General features: G+C 53.3%; 1 protein-coding gene across 3 annotated transcripts; it reads right to left on the bottom strand.

Annotated features, from left to right (window-relative positions):
* Nucleotides 1–6,660: 6,660 nt before the first annotated feature.
* BCAN (brevican) lies at nt 6,661–27,002 on the bottom strand. Of its 3 annotated transcripts, XM_049782219.1 has the most exons (14): nt 26,529–27,000; nt 22,045–22,133; nt 21,319–21,684; nt 20,635–20,809; nt 20,289–20,416; nt 19,151–19,444; nt 16,190–16,423; nt 14,974–15,579; nt 11,551–11,658; nt 10,765–10,923; nt 10,178–10,260; nt 9,137–9,281; nt 7,581–7,792; nt 6,661–6,919 (listed from the first exon to the last, which is right to left on the bottom strand). In XM_049782219.1, exons 2-14 carry the CDS (start codon nt 22,130–22,132, stop codon nt 6,905–6,907), a joined length of 2,613 nt encoding a protein of 870 aa, XP_049638176.1. In that variant the 5' UTR covers nt 22,133; nt 26,529–27,000; the 3' UTR covers nt 6,661–6,904. The 3 variants fall into 3 exon arrangements, 2 of the variants coding, with proteins under 2 accessions (XP_049638176.1, XP_049638177.1); XM_049782220.1 differs by lacking the exon at nt 6,661–6,919 and having other exon boundaries at nt 7,619–7,821; nt 26,529–27,001; XR_007499608.1 differs by lacking the exon at nt 6,661–6,919 and having other exon boundaries at nt 7,657–7,792; nt 10,137–10,260; nt 26,529–27,002.
* Nucleotides 27,003–27,364: the final 362 nt, after the last annotated feature.

Below are 27,364 nucleotides of genomic sequence, written 5' to 3'. Positions count from 1 at the left end.
CAGCTTTGATCTGGGAACCCCTGGAAGCTGCAGAACCCTATACCACACCAGAACCTATATAAGCCTCAGGAATCCCTGAGCATCGCTGGGTGTGGTCCTCAGGGGAGCTACAGGTCACCCCAAGAGCTGAGGACAGAAGCCTAGAGAGCTTCCTATGGAAGGGGACACTGGAAGGAGTGAAAGGAGACACCCAACAGGAAGGATCAGGTTCTCCTTGGGAAGCAGAGTCTGGGGCTCAAGGCTGGGGTGAACTGGGCTCCCTGAGTGCAGGAAGGAGGCACGGATGAGATCAGCACAGGAAGCGCCCGCCTGGGGAGAGGAGTCCCCAGAGTCCCCAGCCAGCAGGACAAGTGGGAGGTTATTCTAGGCCCTTCTCTGGGTAAATATAGGGCGGGTGGGGGGCCCCGAGGTGGCTTCCTCGATTTGTTCGGGCTCTTCCTTATAAGGCCTGCAGGCTGCGGCGCCTCCAGGGTGAGGTCAGGGCTGAAACCCGGCCTCCAGCACAGTCCCAGTCCCTTTGCTTCTGCAGTAGCAGCTGCTGCTCTGATCCGGGAAATCAAAGTCCTGCACTTGGAGCTCCGGCTTTAGGGGAGCAGAGGGGCTTCTTAAAGGGCCTGCAGCCTCGAGCTTGGAGTGTCTTGAAGGGGCTGCCCAGTGCACATGCTGGAGGGACTGACTGCTCTCTCTACATCTCACAACCCCATCCTGCACCCCTCCCGGGGAACCAGCTGCTGCTGTTTGATCAGGGGGTCCCCGGCTGCCTTGAGCCTGGCTTCAGGCAGGGCTGGAGGAATGCAGCTTCTCAGGGGTTGGAATGTGCCCTTCAGCCCAGGGAGGGCAGGGCTGGAGCACAAGGCCTGGGCAGGGCACAGGGAGCCAGAGGAAGATGTCTGATGCTGTGCTCCATCCCTGACCACTGCAAGATTCAGAGTCTGAGGGGGGGGAAGGAAGCCATGTCTGGGGCCCCCTGGAAGGCAGAGGAAGAAGGAGCTTCCTGCACAGACAGTTTAGGGGAAAAACAGACCCAGGACCCATTCCTACCAGTCTGCAGCCACCTATAATAGCAAGAGAGCCTGACTAGAGAGCCTAATGGGCTGAGCATTGCTTTGAACTCAGGTGACCTGGCTTTGGTTTCCTGCACCACATAAGCTTTCCTAAGTCTGCAAGCTGTGACCGAGTGCAGAACCAGGAGTAAGTCCAGAACACCAATTGGTATGCCCCCCACCCCCCAAAAATAAAACTCAAAAAGTAGAAGTAAAAAACAAAAGCAAGGGATAGGCATATGGACCCATGCAGAGCATTAGAGGAATAGCTGGATTGGGGTACAGAATGGGGAACCAGCCTTGGGAGCACAGGGCAGGGCACCATCTCCACTGTACTCAGGATGGACCCATCTGAAATGTGAGGTGCAGGCATACTCACCACTGGGATCTGCAACTTGTGTGGGCCTGTTCCCCTGCTCCCCCAACCCCCATCCAGAACCTGGTAACCAGATGCCCCGGGGCCTCTTCCCAGTTCCAGAACCTTCTTGACCTCCAGCCTTCTTCTCATTCTTTCACTGATGCCCTTCTTCCCCATACCGACTTTCAGCTGTGGTTCCACAAATAAACTGGCAAGTGTAGGGGTACAGGGGGACCCATGTCTAGGAACCACCTCAGCAGCTGAGGTGACAGCTGACAGTCAGCTGTTTTTGGAGCCCCAAGGGTAGTGGGAGATGGGATGGGGAGCAGAGAAGCTGACCATGGGCCTTCCTGTTTCTGTCTCAGAGAGACACCCTCACTGCTCCTTTTCTATTCCCTCTTGTCCTCCTCTACTCTCCACCTCTTTAGGGGTCACTCTTGGCAGTGCGGTGCCCAGGAATTGAACCAAGGTTGGCTGCATGCTAAGCAAGTACCTATACTATCTCTCTGGCCCCTCCATCTGCTATTTTCCCTCCTTCCCAAATTATTTTTTTCTCTTGGACTCCTTTCTCCTTTACTAGGAAGGGGCCGGAAAGATAGCATGGAGGAAATTCAGATGGATTGATGGGGAAACTGAGGCAAGAAGTGAGAATATGCTAATGATATTAAGAATCCCTCACCGGGAGTGACTGCTAGACTCAGCCAAGAGGGAGCCCTGAGCATTACTGGGTATGGTTCAAAAATAAAAAAGAGGGCCTGAAGATAGCACAGCGGTGTTTGCCTTGCACGCAGCCGATCCAGGACCTAAGGTGGTTGGTTCGAATCCCGGTGTCCCATATGGTCCCCCGTGCCTGCCAGGAGCTATTTCTGAGCAGACAGCCAGGAGTAACCCCTGAGCACCGCCGGGTGTGGCCCCCCCAAAAAAAAATCAAAAAGAAAAACAAAAGGGAACACAAAGACAGTAAAGGATTGAAGAATACCTGCTACAGGAGGTCCTCAGTATTCCATATGCCCCTGAGTACTGTTGGTGTGGGCCTGGTGGCATGCTGGACAAAAGCACCAAAACAGTCAGGCCTAGTACCACCTGAAGTGGTCCCTGCTACCCTAGCACTGCCACTGAACCCCCAAAGATAAAAAGAGAACCATCAGAGAGAGTAGCTAGAGGTCTCGGTGACAGCATGTGGGATCTATCATGTGGGAAACTTTCCATATGCCCTTCTTTCCTGGAGGAGCTCCACACCCCCAGCCCAGCAGGGGACCCCCCAGAAAGCTCTCCACCCACAGACTGGGTGCTGAGCATTTCTGGAAGTCTTGGGGAGCTGCAGTATCTGACAGGCCACACAATGGGGCCCTTTCTCTCCCTGCACATTGACAGGCCCTCAGACAGGAGCAACTGGAACAAAGGCCCAGTGAAGTGGCTACACTGAGCTGGGTGGTGGAGAGTGCCGGAAGGAATGGAGAGATAGTGGGTGAGTAAGCTGGGGAGAACCAGGGACCCTGGCCAGCAATGATCTCAGGGAGGCCCTTCTGTTTGGGCCCCTAACTTTCATCTAGTCCACAGACACAACCAGGAAGATAGGATGGGGGAAAGTAACCTTGAACATGGCCAACCTGGGCTCAATCCCTAGCACCACATAGGGTCCCTCAAACCCTGATAGGAGTAACCCCTGAGCACAGATCCAAAAGTAAGCCCTGAGCACTACAGGGTGGAGCCCACCACCAACAGTATTAATTCCACAGAGACCATTCACTCACAGACATCCTTCTCTTTCAGGGAGAGGGAAAATCTGGAAGCCCTATTTTAGACACACAAGGAAGGTGCACAGATCAGATCTGTGTGTGCTCAGCAGGCAGAGGGAAACAGGGGACATCCCTAAATCAGCTTCCAGGAGACAGGGTTGATAGCTATAAGGTTGAAGGGCCAATTTCCTTCCTAACCCAAGAGAGGTCATGTCACATGGACACACATAGGCACATGGACACATACTGGGAAACACGAGCACACACATGACCACAACATGTGAGCATATCCTAGTAGATGCACATACATGGGCATATCCTGGCACAAGGCAACACACTGGGCAGGCTGGACTCTGCTGAGTCATTCCTGAACCAGCTCTCTCTTCCCCAGGAAGTGTGACAAAGCCTGTCGAAGCTCAGGTTTCCGGCAGGCAGCCCAGTAGGTGAGCAAGTCAGCCAAGGATGCCTCCTGGCCCCTCCACAATCAGGAGGGAGCATGCCTCATTCTGTGCAGTTGGAGAAAAGATGCTGAGAGAGCCCCACACAAGCTCAGTACCCCATCCTACTATCTAAAGCCTATCTCTGCCTCTCTTAGAAGACATCCCCTATCTCCACCTGTTTCTCATCCACTGCCATACCTAAATGCTCTAAAATTTCTAAACATGTAACTTCAGAGTATTTCAGGATGAAAACAGGGTCTACTCTAGCCCTAAGACCATACTCCATCAGAAAATAGTCCTGTTTTCCAGCCAGGCCAGGCTGGGCTGTGAGGAGTGGGCACGAGGTGGGCCTAAGGAGCCTATGAAAGGATAGAACCATAACAGGAGGTGGGACTGGGAGGTCAGTATTGGTAGCTTAGAAGCAGCTGGAAGCTGCTTTGGGAATTATATAGAGGGAGGATGGACTGAAGAGATAGATGCTCAATAGCTGGAGTACATGCCCTGCATGTAGGAGACACAGGTTCAAGCCCCAGCATCATAATGACCAACCCCTGAGCAATGCCAGGTGCCAACTTTGCAAAATAAATAAATAAGCAGTGGATGGAGAAGTCCTAGGAGCTGGCAGGGATGGTCTTAGAAAGTCCCAGGTCATCCAACAAGCACTTTTTTTGCCCTGCCTTGATCCATGGGCCTCTTCACTTTATTCTTTTGTGCCTCTAGATCTGTCTCTTCATCCCTTCATTTTAACAGGTTTTCCTGGCTTCTAGGAAAAAGAATTACCTATGTTGGTGTTGTGGGGATAGTTCAAAAAGTCAGAATTCACTCACAGTTCAAAAATGGGAGTCTCAGGTTCCATTCTCAGCAGTGAACAGCCTACAACACCTCTGGAAATGGCCTCCAAGCAAGTTGGGAGGTAGCCCATGAACATCACCAGACTTGGTCCCTAACAACCCAACCACAGATGAGCGTGGTACAATGTGGCAAAGGCAGGAGCAGGCACACACATGGTGTGCAAATGTTTGTGTATGTGAGTGTAAGTGTGAGAACCTGTAGTCCTAAGGTTCACTATGAGGCCACAGAGATAGCGCAGGGGTTAAGGTGCTTGCTTTGCATCTTGCCCAACTCGAGTTCGAATCACCAACATCACATTTGGTCTCTCAAGCACAGACAGGAGTCACTGATGAACAAAAGCTAAAAATAGATCCTGAAGACAACTGAGTGTGCTCCCAGCAAAAATAAGATTCAGCACATGAAGGAGGCATTTTGCAAACTGAAGACATCATGAAGTTTGACCGCAGGCACAGAAAGGCACAATTGTGAGCCCTGCGATGGGGTACATAGACACACCCAGCTCACATATACACAGTTGGTCATTCTCTGCCCAGGTCTCAGTGACCTCATCATCCGACCTCCGCTGCTGACTCACAGCCTCCGGCCAGCTCAGCCGCCCAGAAGTCTGACTCTACCCTTTACCCGCCACCCCTTGCCAAGGGAGCCCCAGAAAGAGAGGCCGCGGCGCCCCCTGGCGGGATCCTGGGGCCATGCATAGGTCTTACTAGGGCCGATTCACAACAGGACTGGGAACCCAGTCTCGGCTCTGATTTTTTTGTTTTGTTTTTTCTTTTTTGGTTTTTTGGTCACACCCGGCGGCGCTCAGGAGTTACTCCTGGCTTTGTGCTCAGAAATCTCTCCTGGCAGGCACGGGGGACCACATGGAATGCTGGGATTCAAACCACCATTGGTCCTGGGTTGGCTGCTTGCAAGGCAAAGGCCCTACCGCTGTGCTATCTCTCCGACACCCCTTGACTCTGATTTTATATTTATTTTTCATTTATTTATTTTCTGGGGTCATGTCTGCTGTCAACCCCATCTTCTTCAGAAGTTACTCAGGGATCACTCCTGGTAGACTCAGGGGACCATATGAAATTAAATTTGGGTTGACTGCAAGCAAGGCAAGCACCTTATCCACTGTCTTTCTGGCCCTATACCCTTATTTTATAGTGACGTATGTATTCCAGATCCATCTCTTCTCTTAAAAGTCAGCTTCCTTGGACTGGATAGATAGCACAGCCGTAGAGCAATTGCTTTGCACACGCCTGACCCAGAATGGACCTGGGTTCGATTCCCAGCATCCCATATGGTCCCCCAAGCCTGCCAGGAGTGATTTCTGAGCTCAGAGCCAGGAGTGACCCCTGAGCGTGGTCGAGTATGGCTCTCCCCCAAAAAATCAGCTTCGTGCAGTCTAATCAACAGATATTCAGCCCCATTCCTTCCTGTTTTTTTTTTTTCCTTCCTGTTTTTTTGTACACTCCCTTGGTAGCTCCAGAACCCACAGCTCACTTCATTCATAGTGGAGGGTCTAAGGCAGTGGTTCTCAAATAGTGGGGTGCACCCTCCACAGGGGGGCAAGGCTTCGTAAAGGAGGGCATGTCTGACCTCAAAAAACAGTGTCATAACAAGCTAAGCCCCGTGTTTATGTCTTTGTATGTCTCTGGAGCTGAGAGTTTCTGTGTCCTGCTTCAAACCCCGCTTCGAAAAGCTATGCATTGCAAAATGTACTCATTGTAGCCGTTAATCCAGACATCACCTCTGATTTAAAAATCAGCTGTTATTTTTATATATTTTTGTTTTGCAGGTTAAATTTTTATTAATAAAGATACTATTTACTATTTACGTGGGGGGGCACTAAAATGTTTTCTTCCTGGGGGGCATGACAGAAAATAATTGAGGAGCACTGTTTTTTTGTTTGTTTGTTTGTTTTTGGGCCACACCCAGCAGCACTCAGGGGTTACTCCTGGATATCTGCTCAGAAATAGCTCCTGGGAGGCTCGAAATACCATATGGGACGCTGGGATTCAAACCAACCACCTTACGTCCTGGTTTGGCTGCTTGCAAGGCACACACCGCTGTGCTATCTCTCAGGCCCCTGAGAAGCACTGGTTTAAGGGAACCCTCTCTGGGGCTTCAGCTCCAGTTCTAAGCCAGGCACTGTTGGAGCCACAGGCACTGCTGCTGATATGCAAGGAGGGGTTCTTCGGGGGTGAGGGCTGACCAAGCACACAAAGATGCATCTGACTCACTTGGGCTCAAATGCAGCTTTATTTCCTGCAGTTTGGCAGGCTCTTGTCCTCGGAAAATGGAGACAGGATGGGCACAGCAACCCACCCAAAGGAGGATGGAGGGGCAGCTTGCTGGCTGGCAAGAAGAGGGCATTTAGGCACTTCTGGACTTGCTTGGGTCCTGAGAGAAAGCCTGATCTCCCAGGATGGGGAGAGACCCAGGTGTTCCCAGAAGCCTCTTGGGTCTGGACTCCAGCTCCCCTTGTCAGACTGTCATTTCCTGTGTGGGAAGAGCACAAGTCTGAGGGAGGGCTGAGGAGAGTAAGGACAGAGTGCCCTCTCCCCACAAGTTAACATTTTGCCTTTAGGGCCTCCGAAGGAGGAGTCAGCAACATCTTCCAATGGCCCAAATAACCTCCCCTGATGGCCTTCTGGAGACTTCACGGATATCAGTGCTCGGGCCTGGGGAACACACACACACACACACACACACACACACACACACACACACACACACACACAACCTTCATGCAGGCTCTGTACCTCTCTCCCTAGAATCTGCCCTCTGCAGTCTTGCTCATTGGGCCCCCAACCTCATAAAAATAATTGCCCTACTTTGGCCTATAAGAACCCAGAATCAGGCCAGAGGGAAGCTCAGAGGGTTGGTGACAAGTTTTGCAGGCAACCCAGGTTCAAGCCATTCCTGGAAGCACTGAGCTCAAGTAGCCCTTGATCATTGCCATATGTGACCCCAAACCCCCAAAATAAAATAGTGGCTCAGAATATGTGAATGTCCTCATATATCAACCCTGAGGAGACCCAAGGTAACATGCCTGCATCTCTCCCTTTGTCTTGCAGTGGGTGGTGAACAGGCCAATCACAAGGCCAGCCAAGACTGGCAGCAGAGGAGCAGGGTCCCGAACTATATGGGGGTAACCTACCCTTCTCCTGATGGGACCCATTGGTCTGTGTGGCACGCAGGAGATCTGAGGGACCTCCCAGAGCCCATTCTCCTGGCATCGGATCAGCGGCAGGTTGCGTTGGGCCAGCCCCTCCCGGCATTGGTAACGCAGCACCGTGTCTACCTCGTAGCGCAACTGTGGGCGGCCAAAGACTAGGGCTAGGGGCAGCTCCGGTGGTGGCCCACAGGACACTGCAGGTGAGGGGACACAGTCAGGGAACCTGATTTGGGGAGGCGGTTCCAGTATTGGGGTGAAGAAATGAGTGAGATTAGCTGTCATTAAAAGAAAGTGGGGAAGGGCCCGGAGAGATAGCACATCGGCGTTTGCCTTGCAAGCAGCCGATTCAGGACCAAAGGTGGTTGGTTCGAATCCCGGTGTCCCATATGGTCCCCCGTGCCTGCCAGGAGCTATTTCTGAGCAGACAGCCAGGAGTAACCCTTGAGCACTGCCGGGTGTGGCCCAAAAAACCAAAAAAAAAAAAAAAAAGAAAGTGGGGAAGCTGAAGAATAGTTTCAATATTCAGCATCCCATATGGCCTCCTCTGTCAGCCAGGAGTGGCCCCCCCTGAGCACAGAGCCAGGAATAAGTCCTGGATACTGCTGGATGTGGCCCAAAAACTCAAAATAAAGAAATAAAATAGGGCCAGAGCAGTGGCGCAGTGGTAGGGCATTTGCCTTGCACATGCTGACTTAGGACAGACTTCGGTTCAATCCCCCGGGGTCCCATATGGTCCCCCAAGCCAGGAGCGATTTCTGAGTGCATAGTCAGGAGTAACCCCTTGTTGTATATGAAAACATTTCCATAAGATTATTCTTTGCGGGGCCAGGCGGTGGCGCTAAAGGTAAGGTGCCTGCCTTGCTTGCGCTAGCCTTGGACGGACCGCGGTTCGATCCCCCGGTGTCCCATATGGTCCCCCAAGACAGGAGCAACTTCTGAGCACATAGCCAGGAGTAACCCCTGAGCATTACCGGGTGTGGCCCCCGCCCCCCCAAAAAAAAAGATTATTCTTTGCCTGTTGTCCCACCTTGACCTTCCAGGTGGGGGCGCTGTTGAGAGCCAAATAAATAGTTTGGGAGTGAGGTGTTCAGGGTCCTTTGGCAGAGTTTACTTGCTTGCTCCAGGTGTTTTTTTGGAGCTGGTAGTAGACTGACAAAGGACTCTCTGCACCCAACCTTTTTACCCCTTTACCCTCCTGTCTGTGTGGATTATTTGCTGCGGATAAATATTACCAAGATCTCCCCCCACAAGGGAATAGGGGATGGGAATCAATTTCTCATTCTGGGAGCTCTTTGAGGATACACAAATAACCAATAAAGGAGTAAATGGGACACAACACCCCTGAGCATCAATGGGTGTGCTCCCCCCAAAAAAGAAAAGAAATAAAATAAAAGTAAGGCATGTCAAAAAAATAAAATAAAATAAGGCATGTCTACAGCCTAAGATACTTCCTGAATTTCAGTGGAGTTCTGTGCCCTCCGAGCCACATGGATGTCAGTCCCACCACCTGGCCACCCCTCTTTCCCGATGGCCCTCACCAAGCCCCATCTTGCAGGTGTAGGACAGGTGGTAGTTGCAGGGCACATCACTCCACTGGCCGTCATCATGCCACACCATGACTACACAGTTTTCTCCAGACAGAAAGTAGCTATCAGGTTGCCCAGGGTTCCAGTTTTCATAAAGCTGCCGGTGGAAAGAGGAGATAATAAGGAGCCTCAAAATGACATTGGGTGTTCTCTGAGGAAAGGGAAAGGTCTATATAGTACCAGGAGACAGAGGCCTAGGTAGTAAGAGTACCACCATGTAGGGGAGAAGAGGCCAGGGACATTGAGGGGGAATAATGTCAAGGAAAAAGAGAAGAGAAAAGAAGGCCCAGAGATAATAGAGCAAGTAAGTCACTTTCCTGGTGTGTGGCCAACCCAAGTTTAATCCCTGGCCCTCAAATGGTTCCTCATGCATTGCTATTAGTGATCCCTGATCCTAGAGCCAGGAGTAAGCCCTGGACAGAGGTAACCCTGGATGTGGCCCCAAAAGACAAAACAAAACAACAATAATGAAAACACACCACTACAAGCTAGAATGAAGAAGAAAAGGCTAAGGACACTGGAAGAAAGGAGCTTACCTTGTTTCCCCAAAAATAAAACATCCTAGACCCACTTACAGGTTTCCTTCTGGGTGAAATATAAGACATCCCCGAAAATAAGGCCCTCCTCGACTCTGTCTTGGAATGAAAATTAATTTACCATAAACTGGTCGCTGACTGATTTACAGTTTGTCTGGTTTGTGTTGACAACTACCGTACTATACCGTATCGTGTACAGCTAATAAATTTCTTTTATTTTCATTTAATAATAAATGTGTACCATATTCTTCTTCATGGAAAAATAAGACCTAGCACATATTTGGGAGCGAAAATTAATATAAGACACTGTCTTATTTTTGGGGAAACAGGGTAGTAAAAAGAGGTCAGGGAAATGGGTAAGTCAGGGGTCAGGAAGAGATGAGATGGAAGTCACAGGCAAGGGTAGGTGTGCTTACAAGAAGGCTTTGTGACCGCGGGGGACAACGGGGTATCTCACCAGGGGTACTCCATCTGACCACAGGAAGTCGCCCTCAATGATTCGATCATTAAGTCCGATCCACTGTTCCTCTCTGTATCGATCTGCAAAAACCACAGGAATAACACCGAGTATAGTGAGCCCACGGCCAGCAGGTGGCGGCACCGGGCCACCGTGGGTACCACAGCCTAAGCCGCCCATTTTCCTTCCCTCTCTCTTCAGCCTCCCCAGAAGGATGCTGGGGCCAGGGGGTGAGAGAAGCAAAAAGGGGCAAACGCTCTCCGTATTGGCAGAGCGGGGAAACACAGCAGAGCCGGTGCCCCAGACACCAATTGTATTCCCAGGATACTTTATCTATTCCTGGGGCGGTCTCAGGCCTCCCCCCCCCCCTTGCAGTCCCTGGCCACATAGGAATGGGGAGTGGGGAGCAGAGGGAGGGAGAATGGAAAATGCATGGAAGGATGCATGCATGAAGGAGACCGAGCAATGAGCTCTTGAGTGGGGGACACGAAGGGGCACAGCACACTCCAGGACTCCTTGCCCTGGCTAGCAAAAGGATGGGCGCAGACCATCCACCAGTCGCCCAGCCCCTCCCGACCCCAGCCCACTGTTGATGAAGTCCTGCTCCTCTGGGGTGCTGATGCTGGCCAGGTGAGCGCCATGCAGCCGGCACTGGCTCTCTGCTTCCTCCCAGCTCCTTCGTGTGAAAAAGTGCTTGTAGCAGGCGCCCTGGAAGGCATCCCAGCCGGGGCTGCAGAAGTGGAGGCCTGGAGCACAGAACAGTGGGGCCACTTAGATGCATTGAGAGCCGGACCCGGGAACCTGGAGGATCCAGGTCATCTGGGAAGGCCCCGGAGGCACCTTCCACTTACTCAAACTGGGAAGATTTCCCCAGAGTGGGGCCAGGGTGCCAAGATAGGACGGGAGGGCAAAAGGGAGGCAGGGCAAAGACCATGCTGTGGACTGGAGGGAGGGATAGACCAGACAAGAGGGCCGGGCACATCAGAATCAGAGGCTGGGCATGAGGGTGGGGACAGGCAGGGAGGAGGGCCAGGCCAGAGAGGAGGGCAGGTCTGGAGTCTTCTGGAAAGTCTAGGACATAGGATGGGTGGACTCCACCGGGACTAATACGGTAAGGATTGGAGCGACACAAACATGACCACGCACATCCACCCAGACGCACATGCTCCAGAGACCCGAGGATGCTTCGGGTCCCACTTGACAGCTGAAATGAAGGGTGGACTCAGAGAGGGGGCTGAGATCTGCATCCTCGAGGATCTCCCATTCCTAACAAGGCTAAAACCAGAGCCCCCCTCACTGCTCAAGAGCTGGCAGATGTGCAGAGCTGGGCCTAGGCTTCCCATCCCCACCAGCCTGCCCCTCCTCACACTCACCAACATCGCACAGGTCCCCCCCATAGCCAGGCAAGCACAAGCAGCGGAACCCCACATCCTCCTCCAGGCAAGTGCCACCATTGTGGCAGGGGCTGGGGACACAGTCACCTGAGGGGAAGGGAGAGAAGAGAAGGAGGTGGGGGCATGGCTGTGCAGGTGGAGCTCTCTAGGGACAGTATGACCCCCCCACATCTGCCCTTGTCCTGGGAATGGTCTCAGACCTGTTCTATGCCCAGCTCCTCTTTGGCTCAGCTCAGTGGCTATTGGTATTCTCCATATGGGCAGTCACAGTGTGGGGCTGTGAAGGGGACTCAGGACTCTCAGGCAAGAGCTTGGATTCCCAGGCAGCCTTTCCTTCTCTAGGTTCAACTGAGCCAGCTCCCAGCGATTTCTTTTGGTGGGGTGGGGTGTTGGACCACACCTGACTATGGCCAGGGCTGACTCCTGACTGTCTCAGGGATTACTCCTGGTGAGACTCTCTGCAGTGCCAGGGATTGAACATGGGTTAGCCACGTGCAAGGCAAGTACCTTCTTCTATCCTGTCTCCCCACTCTGCAGCAAGTCCTGAATAGATTGCTCAGGTGGCAGACAGGAGAGGAGGCCCCTGTTGTAGCATGATGGGAAGTTGGCCTTTATTGCTTTTGGGACTTGGTATTGGGGTGGTCTGTATGGGAGCTGATCATTGTTCTTGCTGTCCATGGGGCAGTCATCTCCAGAAACCCTTTCCTTCTTATGCCCCTACTACCCCAAGGATGAAACTACAGTGGCTCCCTGTCTTTTAATGTACCCCCATCGTTACTTTCTCTCAACACCACCTCTTTGTTTCCCCTTCTTAATACCTCAGAATCTTCATCTTTACCAGACTATCCTGCTTCAGGCTTTTCGAGAGTTCCCTAATCTAAAAGCCCTGCCCACCCAGCTGAGGCCCCTCCTCCAGGCAGTCTGCTTAGACTAGCACTCTTCCCGGAAGGCTTACAATCTGTTATATGGAACCAGCTCCATCTGGCTGGGCCAGGTGGCTTCTCCTTTGGACTCCCTAGGTCCTGGTAGCAGACAGGTTTGTCCTTGGGTGCTGGAGGATGTTGTCAGAGTCTGACCTTTCCTGTCCAGTAAGCGGAGGAAAGATAGTGGCCCTGGGCAGCAGTGAGGTCAGAGCTCTTAGCCTGGAGGTTCAGACCCTCCCTCAGAAGGGCCCTTCCTGTGCTGTCCACCCCCTTGGCCTAGGCCAAGACCCATAATGCTTCACTCTGGCCCCAGGTCTCCCTGCCCAGTGGGAGGGGAGCAGAGGCTGGAGGCAATTCAGAGAAATGCTCTGGTTTGACCTAGCTGTTTTGGGGTGAAAATCAATCTTTCCTCTTGCCAAGAGCTTCTTTTCAACAGAAGGTGGTAGGTAACCCTCCCCAAGACCCCTGCAGAGTGGGGTGGAAGTTTTTTATTTAACCCATTCTTCACCAGGCCCCACAGAGAATGGAGTTCTGGGGGTTCTGAGCCTGCTTCTTCCCCATTCCTCTCACTTTCCAGCTCCTATCCTCCTTTCTGTCCTCCTATAACTATGGGGTAGAGAGACATCAAACTTGGTCCTATGTTTTCTCCCTTGGCTAGAGGTGGCAGAAGTAGAACCAGAACAGTTCAAATGGAACGAAGGTATTCCTGGCACCTTCCTGTCTGTCTCCCTGTCTCTGAGCCAGCTGCTATGCAAGCGCAGAGTTTATCCTTTCCTCCTGCAGCAAAAGTAGGCCTTCTTCTCATCCCCCCCCCCAAAGCAGGCAGAAGGAACAACCCAAGGGGTTGAGCACAGGTTCAGCATGTGGAAAGCTCAGGTTCCATCCCCAGTGCCATAGGGTCCCCCAGCACTGCTAGAAGTGACCTGGAGTACAGAGCCAGGAGTAGTCTCCAAGCACCACCAAGAGATGATTACCCCCTTCCAAACCAAAGAAAAAGACTCCATGTGAACTTGCAATGTTGCTTTTCTTCCCACCAACATCACCTTCCCACATTCCTCTCTTCTCCAACCTCACAAGCTGAACTCCAAGGTCAAGCCCAGTGGGATGCAGGGCTTATTGATAAAGAGACCCCCCTATGACTGATAGGTCCCCAGGCTTCTCCAGAATCTCCACAGGGAGGCTCAATCTTCTATGTGTAGGTGGGGCTTCTCTTTGATTTCAGACTGACTCCCCTTTACTCTCTCTCTCTCTCTCTCTCTCTCTCTCTCTCTCTCTCTCTCTCTCCAACATAACCTGCCTCCCTACTATGTCTGCAGCTCTGGGATCTGAGATAATTTGAGCCAGGAAGGGTGAAACCGTTCTTCCTAGAGACCAGGGGTGGTCATAGTGCAGGAGTTAGTGGCAGTGGTAGGAAAGTTAGAGATGGCCAATTGCAGAGATGGTGGCATGAAAGCACCTGGACAGGGGAAGCACATCCATGCTAAAACATGGTCTCCATCACCTCCTTGTGCTCAGGTTCTTGGATTAGGGATGAACAGGAAGTGGACATGCCCAGCCTCCAGGCTGAGGCAAATTCTCTCCTTGAGAAATAAGGAACCACCAGTTCAGTGCTCCCACAAACCGGTGGACACAATGCCTTCTGTGGGTAATGTATAATAACTGGGTGCTCATCAGGCAATTATGAGAAGTGGGGAATGAGGGCACAGCAGGGGGCTGTTAGACTACTAGCACAGGAGAGATGCTGACTGCAGATGAATGAGAAGAAAGACAAACAGACAGAAATAGGCAGAGAAAGGTGGGGGTTGCCAAAGAGAAGCATCCGAGAGCAACTCCTGACACACATCCATGGAATGCAAAGGGCAGGGAGCTTTGTGGCCGGAGACAGAGCGGGCCAGAGGTTTGGTTATAAAGTGGTTTAATAGATTTATTTCCAAGGCTTGTTTTCCATGAAACAGTCAGAAAAAAATACTTCACAGAAGTAGTCGCTTAAGGCTCTGTGGGGATAAGGGCTCTTCCAGGCCCCAGAGGTTCAGGGGTGGGGATGGGACCTCAGGCTTCCCCAATAGTGTTGGGGGGCAGCTGAGGGACATGGCACATGGCACATGGCAGTGGGGGTAGGGAACCACAGAAGATGAGCCTGGGCTAAGCTCCGAGAACTAATGTGCAGCAAGTGGCAGGTGGGAGAGGAACACAGATGTAAGCCTGAGGTCATGGGGTATATGGCTCAGACATGGGGAGCAGATCATGAAGGGGGAGCATGGAGCTGCAGGATGAGGGACCAGAGAGCTAGCACGGAGGTCATAGGGTGGATATCCAGAAGAAAGACCCGTGAGGGGCCTGGGTAGAAGAGAGAAGGCAGAGGACAGGCGAGAACAAGGGGACATAGTGGGTTAAAGGGCCTCAGGCCCAGTGGCCCAGAGCTTCAGGGGAAGGAGAAGCAGGAGAGTGGAGAGGGAGGTGGAACCCTGGACAAAGTTACCTGACGAGGGTGCCACAGCTGCTCCACCCCGGCTGCCACTGTCCGTGGGCAGCACCGGCGGGGTCTGCACAGAGCTCCCTGCAGGGACAGTTCTTCCAGATTTCTCTTCATTGGGAGCCTCGGGGTCCCTGGCACCCTTAGGGACCCACGTGGTGGGAAGCAGGGAAGGGCCATCCTCAGAACTTCCCACCTCCTCACCTTCTCCTCTGGGGAGCCCAGACAGCTCAGGAGTGCCTGCCTGCATGCTCTCTTTAGCCCCAGCTGGAGTGGAGGGTGGCGGGGAGGCCAGGCTCCCTCTCCTAGGAGTGGGCAGAATAGCCTGGGGCGGACCCAGGACCCTCGGGGGCCGAGGCTCTGGCTCTTGGCTGGGAGGTGGTGAGGCGCCAGGCTGTAAGGCTGCTCTGGTTGGCGAGGAAGCCTGGGAGTCAGATGACCTTTCGGTGGGAATGAGGACCCCTGGGTCTGGGCTGCTGGACTCTCCGGGCCAGGCCCACAAAGCCTCATCCTCCATGTCCTCCTCTTCCTCTTTGTACTCTTCTTCGTCCTCCAGCGCCTCTCCTTCTTCTGAAGACCTCGTGGGAGGCACCAGGGACTGACTTTCCAACTCTAGGCAAAGCACAGACCATTCAGCACCACGGACAGCGGCCACCAGGACGGGAGAGGAGGGAATGGAGTAAGGGGCCATGGAGGCAGTTGCTAGCCAGGGAAGGTCTGGGGGTGAAGAGACCTTTGTCCCCAGGCCTTTGTTCCACACCAAAAGCATTCCAACCTCAGCTGCAACTTAATATCAAGATCGAGAAGGCTCTGGGTGGTTATTGGTCTGGGAACAGTGAAAATTCTTGGGGCTACAGAGGATACTTGCCTGTCCTCAGTCCACCCTAGTTCCATCCCCCACACCCCCACAGTGTCCCCAGATCACACCAGGAGCACTGCCATTGTGGCCCCACTCCAAAAAAAAAAAAAAAAAAAAAAAGGTAAAACTCTTTAGTCTGTCTTGCAAAGAAGAGGAGGAGATGGGATCCTCCAATAAGAAGACCCTTGTTCCCAGGGGCCAGCACCTTAATCTAAGCATCCCCAGACCTAAAGAGCTGGGGGTGGAATTTGCTGAAATAAATTAAACCAGGGTGACAGATTGGGACAGAGAGAGGAGAGCTGCCGAAGAAGGACCAGCTGATTCCTGCCAGACAAAGTCTCCAGGATGAAGGAGCTCCCTTACCAAGGCTGGTTCTCGATGCCTCTGATGGGTCTTCCAGAGTGGAGCTCCCCCCTGCCCCATCCTCAGGGATGGGAATGGAGTAGATGGCCCCACGGGACTCGCTCTCCACAGCTGCCGGGGGCAGCCGCAGCTCCTTCAGGGTCTCGGTCACCGTGACAATGGTCTCCAATGCATCAGGGACTGGGCCAGAGGCCAGGCTGGGAGCTTCAGGGAGGGCAGAGGGCTGGGTGGAGTCTAGAGAAGAAAAATGCCAGTAAGTAACCAAAAGGTCTGTCTCAGCCCTCCCAGGCCTCAAGGGGGGCTGAGCTCAACCTCGAGACTTGGAGTCTTGCATTCTCTTCCATCTTTTCTGTGGCATATTCACTGGATCCAGGGAGCACCCTGGGGCTTTCCTTCCTTCCTTCCTTCCTTCCTTCCTTCCTTCCTTCCTTCCTTCCTTCCTTCCTTCCTTCCTTCCTTCCTTCCTTCCTTCCTTCCTTCCTTCCTTCTTCCTTCCTTCCTTCCTTCCTTCCTTCCTTTCTTCCTTCCTGCCTGCCTTCCTTCCTTCCTTCCTTCCTTCCTTCCTTCCTTCCTTCCTTCCTTCCTTCCTTTCTTTCTTTCTCTCTCTCTTTCTGCTTTCTTCTTTCTTTCTTTCTTTCTTTCTTTCTTTCTTTCTTTCTTTCTTTCTTCTTCTTCTTTCTTTCTTTCTTCTTTCTTTCTTTTCTTTCTTTCTCTTTCTTTCTTTCTTCTTTCTTTCTTTCTCTTCTTTCTTTCTTCTTCTTTCTTTCTTTCTTTCTTCTTTCTTTCTCTCTCTTTCTTTCTCTCTCTTTCTTTCTCTCTCTTTCTTTCTCTCTCTCTTCTTCTTTCTTTCTTTCTTTTCTTTCTTTCTTTCTTTCTTTCTTTCTTTCTTTCTTTTCTTTCTTTCTTTCTTTCTTTCTTTCTTTCTTTCTTTCTTTCTTTCCTTTCTCTCTCTTTCTTTTCCTTCCTTCCTTCCTTCCTTCCTTCCTTCCTTCCTTCCTTCCTTCCTTCCTTCCTTCCTTCTTTTCTTTCTTTTTGTTTGTTTGTTTGTTTTTGATTTTGAGTCACACCAGTGGCACTCAGGGATTATTCCTGGCTCTGCACTCAGAAATCACTCCTGGCAGGCTTGGGGGACCATATGTGGAATTCAAACCACCATCCATCCTGTGTTGGCTGTGTGCAAGGCAAATGTTTTACCGCTGTGCTATTTCTCCATCTACCCCTTATTTCTTGAACCTTAATCAAGTGCCCACTATGTGTCCTGCCAAGTCTTCTCCTGGGAACCAAAGAGACATTGGCAAGCAAGACAGCAATTTTCCAGGATAATCTCGGTGCAAAACAAGTTCCCTTGCAGGAGAAGTCAATGGCCTCAGCATCTTGGGCCTCTGGGCTGGGGCATCGAGTTTGGGGTCATGGTGACCCTGCTATGGAAAGGGCTGAGAGCCCCTATGAGAGGCATCTGGTAGGGTGAAAGTGCAAAAAGGGGCCTGGCACTCGGAGACAGCCAAGTGTTAGCAGGGAGTGCCTTGTATCTGGGGGAGGAGCTGCAAGCTGAAAAGCCAGGAAGCAACAGTCAAACTGAGCTACAAGAATGACAGCATGCCTGTGCTCAGCCACTGAAACCAGGGACAAAGCGTCCTCCTCCCGGAGCCTTGCTTGTGCCAGACGAGCCACCTGTGTCCTTGTCTGTCCCTGTCCTCTACATACTCCCAGAACTGGCATCTGGTTTCTTTTCTGTTCTGGTTGGGTGGTGTCACTTCTCTCCTGAGGGGGCTGAGAGGGCTGTAGCACAGATCCAGTGTAAGGATGTGATTGTTAGTGCCAGGATGAACACCCAACTCACCTCCCTGGCCCTCAGAATTTCCTTTCCCTGCTCCCAATTGGGAGATGTGTCTCATGAAAAGAAGGGAAGCTTTTTTTTTTTTTTGGGGGGGGGGGCACACCCGGCAGTGCTCAGGGGCTACTCCTGGCTCTGCACTCAAAAATCACTCCTGGCAGGCTCGTGGGACCTTATGGGTTGTCGGAAATCAAGCCTGGGTCTGTCCCTGGTCAGCTGCATGCAAAACGAACACCCTACCACTGTGCTATTGCTCCAGTGGCAAGGGAAGCTCTTTTTATTTTGCAAGGAGTGGGTTTGCTCTTCTCTCCATTCCTCCAGCTAGCTGGGGATGAGGCATCTGATCCCTCCCTCAGATGGGACTTCCTAAAGCCGAGACCATGTCTCCCCCAGGTTCCCATTGGACTAGGAACTCCCAGGGGTGACTGTCTTCCCCTCTCATTTCACCTAGTCTTTGTGCCAAGATCTGGACTCACAGTGGGGATAGAGACCCACTGACTGCTTGATAGACATTTACCCTGGGCCTCTGAGACATTATGTACTTACTGCCCTGGACAGCCACTCCCTTTCCCCTGCCTTCCCTTGAGGACCTGACTCCTGGCTGGAGATGTGGTGGGATTATGATTTATCAATATTTGGCAATCACTAGTGGACTAGAGAGTGGCCTCCCTGCTCTGCTAATTATTTAATCAGAAGGGGAACATAGTCCCCAGCCCAGTAAGAGGGGGCACTTTGCTTTCTTTTGGTTTTGGGCCACACCTGGTGGTACACAGGGTTTATCCTGGTGTACTCAAGGAACCAGATGGAGTGTTAAGGATTGAACCTAGATCATCGGGGTGCAAGGCAAGTGCCCAGCCCACTGCACTATCACTCTGGCCCTTGAGGGGAGCACTTTGAAACTGGAGCACACAAGGCATGGACTACAGGTAAGGGGGCACAGAGAGGCAGTTGACCACCCTTCAAGGCCCCAGAGCCCAAGCCAGAAGTTAGAACCCTAAGTGACAAGCAGAAAGAACATCACCCAAGACTCACTCAAACCAATTGCAGAGATCTGAGTGGAAGTGGCTTCGGAAGCGAAAGCCGGGCCTCCCTGAGCTGGCACTCAGCCTGAACAGGAGGCAGCTCACCTCGGAAGCAGTAGACGTTGAAGCGGCTGTGCTTGTTGGGGAAGCCGGTCTGGTTGGGAAAGAGGAAGAGTGTTTTGACCCCTGGCAGGCCCCCGCCACAGCGCTGGCTGGGGGTGACGATGGGGTAGCGCACGCTTCCATCAGCCAGCCAGCCTGGGCTGCAGCTGTCCAGGCCACCGTCCCACGCTGCGTACAGCTGGCCCGTGGTGGCAATCTCTGCACCCCGCTCCTGGCAGTATGCTCGAGCCTCCTCCAGGGTCAGCTTGTCTTCGGGAGCTCCCAGGAACAACTCTCCTGGTGGGGAAGGTGAGGCACAGTCACTAAAGCCAGTTTCCTCGTTTGTGACATGGGTCAGTGAACTCAAGCCTCAGGCTGAGAGCACGGCCAAGTCTCCCCATTTTTTGCAAAGAAGGGAAAAAAACAAGGGGCCAGAGAGACAGGACTGTGGGTAGGATGCTTGCCTTGCACACAGACAACCAAGGTTCAACCCTCTATGGCTCCCCTCACCTTACCAGGAATGATCCCTGAGCACAGAGTTAGGAGTAAAATCTGAGCACCCCTGGGTGTGGCTTAGAAACAAAAGAAAACAAAATAAAGCAACCAAGGCCTACAGATGCTAAGAAGTTGGGAAATGCAGCAGGTAGCCATAATCTCAGCTCAAACTCAGCCCCCAAGCACTGCCAGGTGTGGTCCTAGTGTCCCCAAAGTATGGTAATACCAGGGTAGACCTAGTCTTTACTGGTCTAAGCATTGTTCCATGCAACCTGATAGGCGTATTCCAAGGAAAGTCCCTTCGTCCCCTGAGTGCTGCCATGAACCCTTTTATTAATCTCCTTCAAATTCAGCCTGAGGCTTTAATTTTTTTTTCTTTTGGTTTTGGGTCACACCTGGCAGAGGTGCTCAGGGGTAACTCCTGGTTCTGTGCTCAGAAATTGCTTCTGGCAGGCTCGGGGGACCATATGGGATGCCAGGATTCGAACCACCGCCTGTCCTGGATCGGCTGCATGTAGGGCAAATGTTCTACCGCTGTGCTATCTCTCTGGCCCCATCAGCCTTCTTCCATATGTATTGGAGGGAAAAACTGACTTTCTGGCCTCACATCTTCCATAAACACAGGGGAACCCTGTGCCCATCTTACCATTCAGGTCCTCCGCATAGCAGTAGACATCATAAAGGTCATTGGGGTCCACCACGCCATAGTTGCGGACCCCAGGGAAACCATCCATGTCTCCGTAACAGGCCTCTCGTGGGGTCTGGATGGGGTATCTGCAGACAGAGAACTGAGGTCTCCTTTCTTGGTCCCATAGCCATGCCCTCTGTCTTGGGAGGTGCTCACCCCACTGGCCAAACCAGGTCAGCCTTTCATCGCTCCCACTGCCCCGCCCACAGGGCCAACTTTATTCCCCAAGTCAGGACCAGGCCCTGGGCCATCCCTAATGAACGTCTCTCTGCAGCACCAGGGGCCAGCACTGAAGCCCGCGCACCTCACCGTCTGGTCGGCCAGCCAGCCCGCGTCGCACTGCTCGTAGCCCCCCAGATAGGCAGCGTACAGCTGCTCTGGGCTGGCAATGCGGGCTCCGATGCGGGAGCAGGCCTCTTGCGCAGCCAGGAAGGAGAAGGCATAGCGTGCGGAGCCCTCGCGGTAGAGAAAGACGACACCTGCGGGCAGGAGCCAGGCCTGTGGGCTAGTGCAGCCTGTGCCCATCCTCCAAGCCTGGTGATTTGGGGCACCCTCCATCCCCCTATACATCCATCCTCCACCTCCCACAGCCAAGGGTGCTCGCTCACCTTTGACCTTTTTTGTTTATTTGTTTTGGGGCCACACCCAGAAGCATTCAGAGGTTACTCCTGGCTCTGTACTCAGGGATCACTCCTGGTGGGGCTCAGGGGATCCTATGTATTAGTAGGGCATCAAACCTGTCTTGGGTGCGTGCAAGGCAAGTGCCACCCCCCAAATTATGTCTCCAGCCTAGAGAAAACTGTTTTGTTTCTGTTTTATGAGCCACACCTGGTAGCGCTTAAGGGTTATTCCTGGCTCTGGGCTCAGAAATCGCTCCTGGCAGGTTTGGGGGACCATATGGGATGCTGGGGATTGAACCCTGTCCATCCCAGGTTGAACGCATGCAAAGCAAACGCCTTAGCGCTATGCGATGGCTCGGGCCCCTCACCTTTGACCTTGACCTCCACCGCATCGCTGCTGTCGTCGATGCCCTGCTGGACCTCGCAGCGGTAGACTCCCGAGTCGTTGGGTCGCAGCTCGCTCAGCACCAGGGACACGTCGGTGAGGGATGCGGGGTAGGCTGGCAGCGCCACGCGGAAGCGGTAGGCCTCGCTCACCTTCACTCGCAGCCCACGGGCCACCAGCACCTCGGCCTCGCGGCCGCCCGCCAAGAAGGTCCACTTCACCCGGGGCAGGCCCGGCGCAGGGCGGTGGCCCGGCAGGATGTGCACATGGCAAGGGATGGTGAGGTCGCCGCCCAGCACGCCTTGCAGCGGTGCCTCGCCCGCGATGCGCACGAGGAACGCCCGGTCCTCTGCAGATGGGGAACAGGCTGGGCCCAGGCTCACCCAACGATGCACACACACACACACACACACACACACACACACACACACACACACACACGTACGTCTCTCAGTGAACCCGTTTCTGTCTCCCAGCACTGATTCATGGAGCCATACAGACCTCTGCCCTCTAGCCAGATCCCGCAGGTGTCCCAAATTCCAGACCCTTCCCCGACACTCCTAGGCCCACACACTACTTCTGCCTCCAGACCCATTACTGTGTCCCCAGCAGGTCCCCAGGGCTGGAAGGAGTGTTTGGGGTTTCCCTCCACCCCCAGAGGGATTTGGAGGACAGCAACAGTGGCCTGTTTCTGAGCAGGGGCGCTTACCTGAGCTGTCCTCTGGGGCATCAATGAAGACGGCAGGGAGGGGAGCCAGGGCCAGGGCCACCAGAAGGTTCAGGAGCCCTGGGGCCATGCTGCAAGGGGGGTGGGCAGATGTGAGAGGAAGAAGTCCGCTAGACCTCAACTCAGCCTCCCCCAGGCCCACCCTGCCAAACTCACACATTTCATCCCAGAAGCCTGCTTCCCTGTGTTTCATCCCCCAGCAGGGGATTCTCCCTGAGAGCCAATATCATGTCGTGACCAATTCACAGTGAGATGAGAGGTGGGTTTCTTTGCCTTTCTGGGCCTTTGCTTATTGCAAAAGAACATCCTATATGGAGTTCCTGTAATCAGTTCCTGGCACCATGCTCTAATAATGATAATATGGGGCTGGAGTGATAGCACAGTGGTAGGGCATTTGCTCTGGCACATCATATAGTTCCCTGAGCATGCCAGGGGCAATTTCTGAGCACAGAGCCAGGAGTAACCCAAGCACCGCTGGGTGTAGCCCAAAACCCAAAGTTAATTAATTAATAAAAGTACTCAGAAATGATAATAAAAAAACAAAGTAGGAAGGTGCTTGCCTTGCTTGCAGCTGACCTGGGTTCTATTCCCAGTGTTACTTATGGTCCCCTAAGCCCTGTCAAGATTGATTGATTCCTGAGCACAGAGCCAGGAATAAGCCCTGAGCACAACACACCAAAAATAGAGATAATAAAAAAAAAAAAAACAACAACATTCTATTTCCCCCAGCCCTCCCAGTGCCAGATTCCTTCCACTACCCAGAGTCCCCATCTACCCTCCAACCTTCCCTCCCTGCCTCTTCTTTCCTAAACACTGTCCCTGTCTGGCCTCTGGCCTCCTCTCAGAGGGCCTCCTAGATTGAGCCCAGGCAATGTTCTTCTCTCCAGCTTAACCCCAGTTCAACCTCCCCTACTCATGCACCACACCATTCTTTAGAAGGAAACTCTTTTCTTTACTCCCCACTGCACCCCCTTCTTTGGCTGCCTTTTCCCTTCTTCCTCCCAGTCTTTCCTTTCTGCCTGGCACGGGCTTTCCCACCGGATCTGCAGGCTCAGAAGCCAGCAAGGACAAAGCCCCTGTCTCTGCCAGTCTGGCCACAGTCCAGCCTCTCCCTTCCCCCACCCCAGCCCATGATTGAGGAGTGGGCTAAAGGGGTGGGATGAGAATAAGCCTGTAGTCCATCTCTCCCTCCTGCCCTTCGCCACCAGCAGCTTACAGCAGCTCTCTCTGGAAACAGAAATTTCCTTTGCAGATCTCAAAGCATCAAGCTTCTCCCAGAAGGAGCCAGGGAAGTGTGGCATAGAGACACAGGACACAGGGAGGACTCTGTGTCCCCAGCAAAGTCAGTCAGGCACCAGACCAGTGTGTCCCAAGAAATAAAGAAGAGAGAGCTCATGTCCCATACCACCATCAAGAGTTAAACATTGGACATTGGATCTGGTATTGGTGTGGTGAAGGTTAGATTACAGGCAGGACTTCCTAGCCAGGAGGTTCATTCCCACAGATTAGTCACTTCCACCTCTTTTTTTTTTTTTGCTTTTGGGCCACACTCAGAAGTGCTCAGAGTTTATTCCTAGCTCTGCACTCAAGAATTCCTCCCTGCCATGGCCAGAGCGATAATAGGAAATTTGCCTTGCACAGGGTTCAATCCCTGGTATCCCAATATGGTCCTCTAAGCTGGGCAGGAGTGATTCCTGAGCTCAGAGTGAAGTGTAACCACTGCGCACTACTAGGTGCAGCCCAAAAACCAAAAAAAAGGAAGGAAGGAAGGAAGGAAGGAAGGAAGGAAGGAAGGAAGGAAGGAAGGAAGGAAGGAAGGAAGGAAGGAAGGAAGGAAGGCAGGCAGGCAGGAAGGAAGGAAGGAAGGAAGGAAGGGAGAGAAAGAAAAGAAAGAAGAAAGGAAAGAAAGAGAAAGAAAGAAGAGAAGAAAAAAGAAAAAGAAAGAAGAGAAAGGAAAGAAAGAAAAGAAAAAGGAAGGAAGGAACAAAGAAAGAAAGAATAGAAAGAAAGAAAAGAGAGAAAGAAGAAATGAAAGAAAAAGAAAGAAAGAAGAAAGAAGAGAAAGAAAAGAAAGAAAGAAAGAAAGAAAGAAAGAAAGAAAGAAAGGAAAAGAAAGAAAGAAAGAAGAAAGAAAGAAAGAAAGAAAGAAAGAAAGAAAGAAAAAGAAAGAAAGAGAAGGAAAAATAAGAAAGAATCCTAGTGGTGCTTGAGGTGCCAGGGATTGAACCGGGGTCAGCCACATGATGCATGCCAAGTGCCCTACTTGCAGTATTATTGCTCTGGCCCCTATTTCACCTTTTCAACCTTCATCTTCCTGGTCTCCGGAGCTCTGCTTTTACAGAGGCTTTTAGGCTCCTTTTCCGGAGCCTACGCTGACTGATGTTTCCCAGTCTCTCAAGGATGCCTCCCTTCACAGTAACCCCTCCACTGCGACTGGAGCTTCATTTCCATGAAGCCAGAGACTGGATGGAGCCAGAGGAGTTGGCAAGAGTTGGATGCCCAGAGCCTCTCTCTCTCTCTCTTGCCTTGGAGAGAGGAGGCCATGAGGTGCGCAAAGCCAGAGATTTGAGCTCAGCTTTGGGCAAGGCGGGTGCGGGGAGGGCTGTTTTTAGGCGACAGAGTGTCTGTAATGGACTGGGAGACTGTGCCATACGGCTGGTACTGCACCGAGTCCTGGTGTCTGCCCTTGTTCTCTTGGGGCTGGAGCTGAGAATACTCACAGACCTGGCTTCCAGCTCTGCAACAGACGTCCCAGAAACCCATATAGTTGGGGCCACTTTGGGACTAACTCCTAGGCCCACCCTTTTCACCTCTGGTGTGAACATCAGCGGGTAGAAGCAGAGGCTGCTTGGAACATGGAGGTGAGGGCCACTGTCCAGAGTGCCCAAGGAGTAGCCCTGGTTCTCAGAACCAAAATACTGTAAACCCCCCCCCCCACTCCCCTGCAAGTCAACTTTTCCTGGTGAGGTTCCAAGTGTAGAGCGATAGTGCAGCTATAGGGTGCTTGCCTTGCACACAGCTGACTCAGGAAAGGATTGGGTTCAATCCCCGGCATCCCATATGGTCCCCCCAAGCCAGGAGCGATTTCTGAGCGCGTAGCCAGGAGTAACCCCTGAGCATCACCAGGTGTGGCCCAAAAAGCCAAAAACAAAACCAAGTCCGGAGATGGCCCCTTGTGCTGTACTAGACTCGGCCCTGAGTCCAGGCTCTGGCTCCATCTGCCTGCCAGGGACAGGACACCCACCGCATCAACTCTCTGTCGGCTCTGGAAAATGCTGCCTTCTCTCTCCCTCAGATACCTTCCGGTTCTTGACTTCTCCACCGGGCTTCTTCCACCCTGGCCTTGAGTTTCCCGAGTGAGTAGTTTAGAAAAACTTTCCCTCAAGCTCCTTCCTGCCTGCCTGCCTGCCGCTGGACTTGCGTCTCCCCTCTGACTCTTGAGATCCCCAAATGCAGGGAAGGAAGACTGGAACTTGCACGCATGTATGTGCCCAAGCGTCCTCACATCCACGAGTTAGACACCAGGTTGTGAGCGCCCACCCATGGCGACTCTGGTGGCAGGAACTGGGGCACCTCTCAGTGGGACAGGCAGGGCTGGGGGTGGAGGGCAGAGCCTGGCACCCAGCAGGAAGACCGCTCTCAGCTGGGCTCCATGAATGTGCATAGAGCAGCAAGCGGCTAGGCTAACAGGGGGTGCTTGCAGGAATTCATGCATGCAGGGTATAAATAGTCCTATTTGGAGGAGGACAATTAATAATTCTGTGAGCAACGGCACCAGGGGGCAATTGTAGCTCCTCCGAGCCTAACTCAAGAGGGGTTTGTGCTGTTCTTCGTGGCCAAGGCAAGGCAACTCGGGCACAAGTGGGGACCAGGTCCTGCATCTCGTTGCTGCTCTCTGGAGCTCACTGGAACCCTTGGTGATGAAAAAACTGCCCGTCTCCTGGTTTTGTAATTCGAGGAGGGGATGCCCCAGCAGCTGGGCTCAGCAGACTTTTAGGGCCCAGCTGGTACTGGTCAGTGTTGGCTATTAGGGTCTAGCTGGTACCTCAATGTTGGCTGCTGCATCCCCCCGGGGACCCTGAGATTCAGAGAGATCTACTAACTTGCCCAAGGTCACACAGGCAAGTAAGTGGCAGTGGGGTTCACTCAGCTCCGAGGGGCACAGGCTATGGCAATAGCACCTGCCACCTTTGCCATGGGATTCCGGGGTAAGGGGGTGATTGAGCGATGAACCCCAGAAGCTGGGCTGAGAGGGGGTGCAGCTCAGGAGCCACCTCCCTGTCTTATCAGTCTGCAAATGTACTGGGGGATCTTGGGGAGGTTGTGGGGTGCCAGCCAGGGTGCAGGTAGCCAGCGGGGCAGCTGGAGAGGTGGGTGCAGAGTCCTAGGCACTTGCGGGGCGTCCCTTTTTCTCGTCCCCCAGCCCCCCCAAGATCCGCGCGGTGGGGGTCCCAGGTTGCACTCACCTTAGCGGCGTTTGGGGCAGGACAAGGGGGAGGCCCGGCTAAGTTTGGGGGCTCCTGGGGGGTCTCCGCCGAGCGTTCACCTCGGTCCTGCGGCTGCAGTCGGGACTGCGGCGAGCACTGCGCGGGCGCAGGGAGCGGCGGAGCCCGCAGGACTCCGCAGGAAGGGGGCGCAGGGCAATGGGGCGCCCAGCACAAAACCCCCTTTCTTCGCACACCCCCCTCCGGGCCCCGCCCAGCCCTTCTCCGGGCCGGCCTCCGCCCCCTCCGCCGGGTCGCAGGGGGGCGAGGACGGGCGAAGTAGGACAAGGGATGCCGGGCATGATGCCTGGCGCGACGGGCGCCTTGAAGTGCAACGAGGCAGGCGGAGTTCGGGGTCTCCCTCGGGCGGGGACTCCCACTTTGGAAGGAAGGAAGGAAGGAAGAAAGGAGCGGAGGGAGACTTAGGCTTGGCTCCCGGCGGGATAGACCCCCTTGTCCCCCCAAAAAGAAAGAAGAGGACGCGAGTTTGGGGGTGCACCCCCAGGAATCGGTCTGTAGGGGGCGCTGTCGGCCCGTCCCCGCGTGCTCGGAGGTGGAGCTGACTTTGCAGCGGCCGGGCTGGAGGTGAGAGCGACGCGCCGCCGGGTCAGCAGAAGCAGAAGCAGAAGCCCGCGGAGCCTCGCCTGGCTAGTCTAGGGGCCCCAGGAGCTGTGCAATGGGCGTGACTGCCCCCCCACAAATCAGCTTGCAAGATCAAGCTTTGCAACCCGGGGCCCCAAAGGCCAGGAGGCCCAGGGGAGTCGCAGCTGAATGCAGCAGGGGCCAGGGGGCGGGTCCTGAGTGGCTCTGGGCAACCC

Source organism: Suncus etruscus, chromosome 10, assembly GCF_024139225.1.
Source record: "Suncus etruscus isolate mSunEtr1 chromosome 10, mSunEtr1.pri.cur, whole genome shotgun sequence".
Taxonomy (NCBI): Eukaryota; Metazoa; Chordata; class Mammalia; order Eulipotyphla; family Soricidae; genus Suncus; species Suncus etruscus.
The sequence above is the reverse complement of the archived record's forward strand: the minus strand, read 5'-3'. Positions and strand labels throughout refer to the sequence as shown.

Excerpts from the sequence above, each read along its gene's own strand:
- BCAN (XM_049782219.1), bottom strand. The coding sequence starts at position 22,132 with ATGGCCCCAGGGCTCCTGAACCTTCTGGTGGCCCTGGCCCTGGCTCCC. Across the intron at positions 10,924-11,550 it reads GGGGGACCTGTGCGATGTTG|GCCTCCACTTCTGCAGCCCC; the intron begins GTGAGTGTGAGG and ends TCTGTGCTCCAG. Across the intron at positions 7,793-9,136 it reads CACCTGCAAGATGGGGCTTG|TGTCCTGTGGGCCACCACCG; the intron begins GTGAGGGCCATC and ends CCTCACCTGCAG.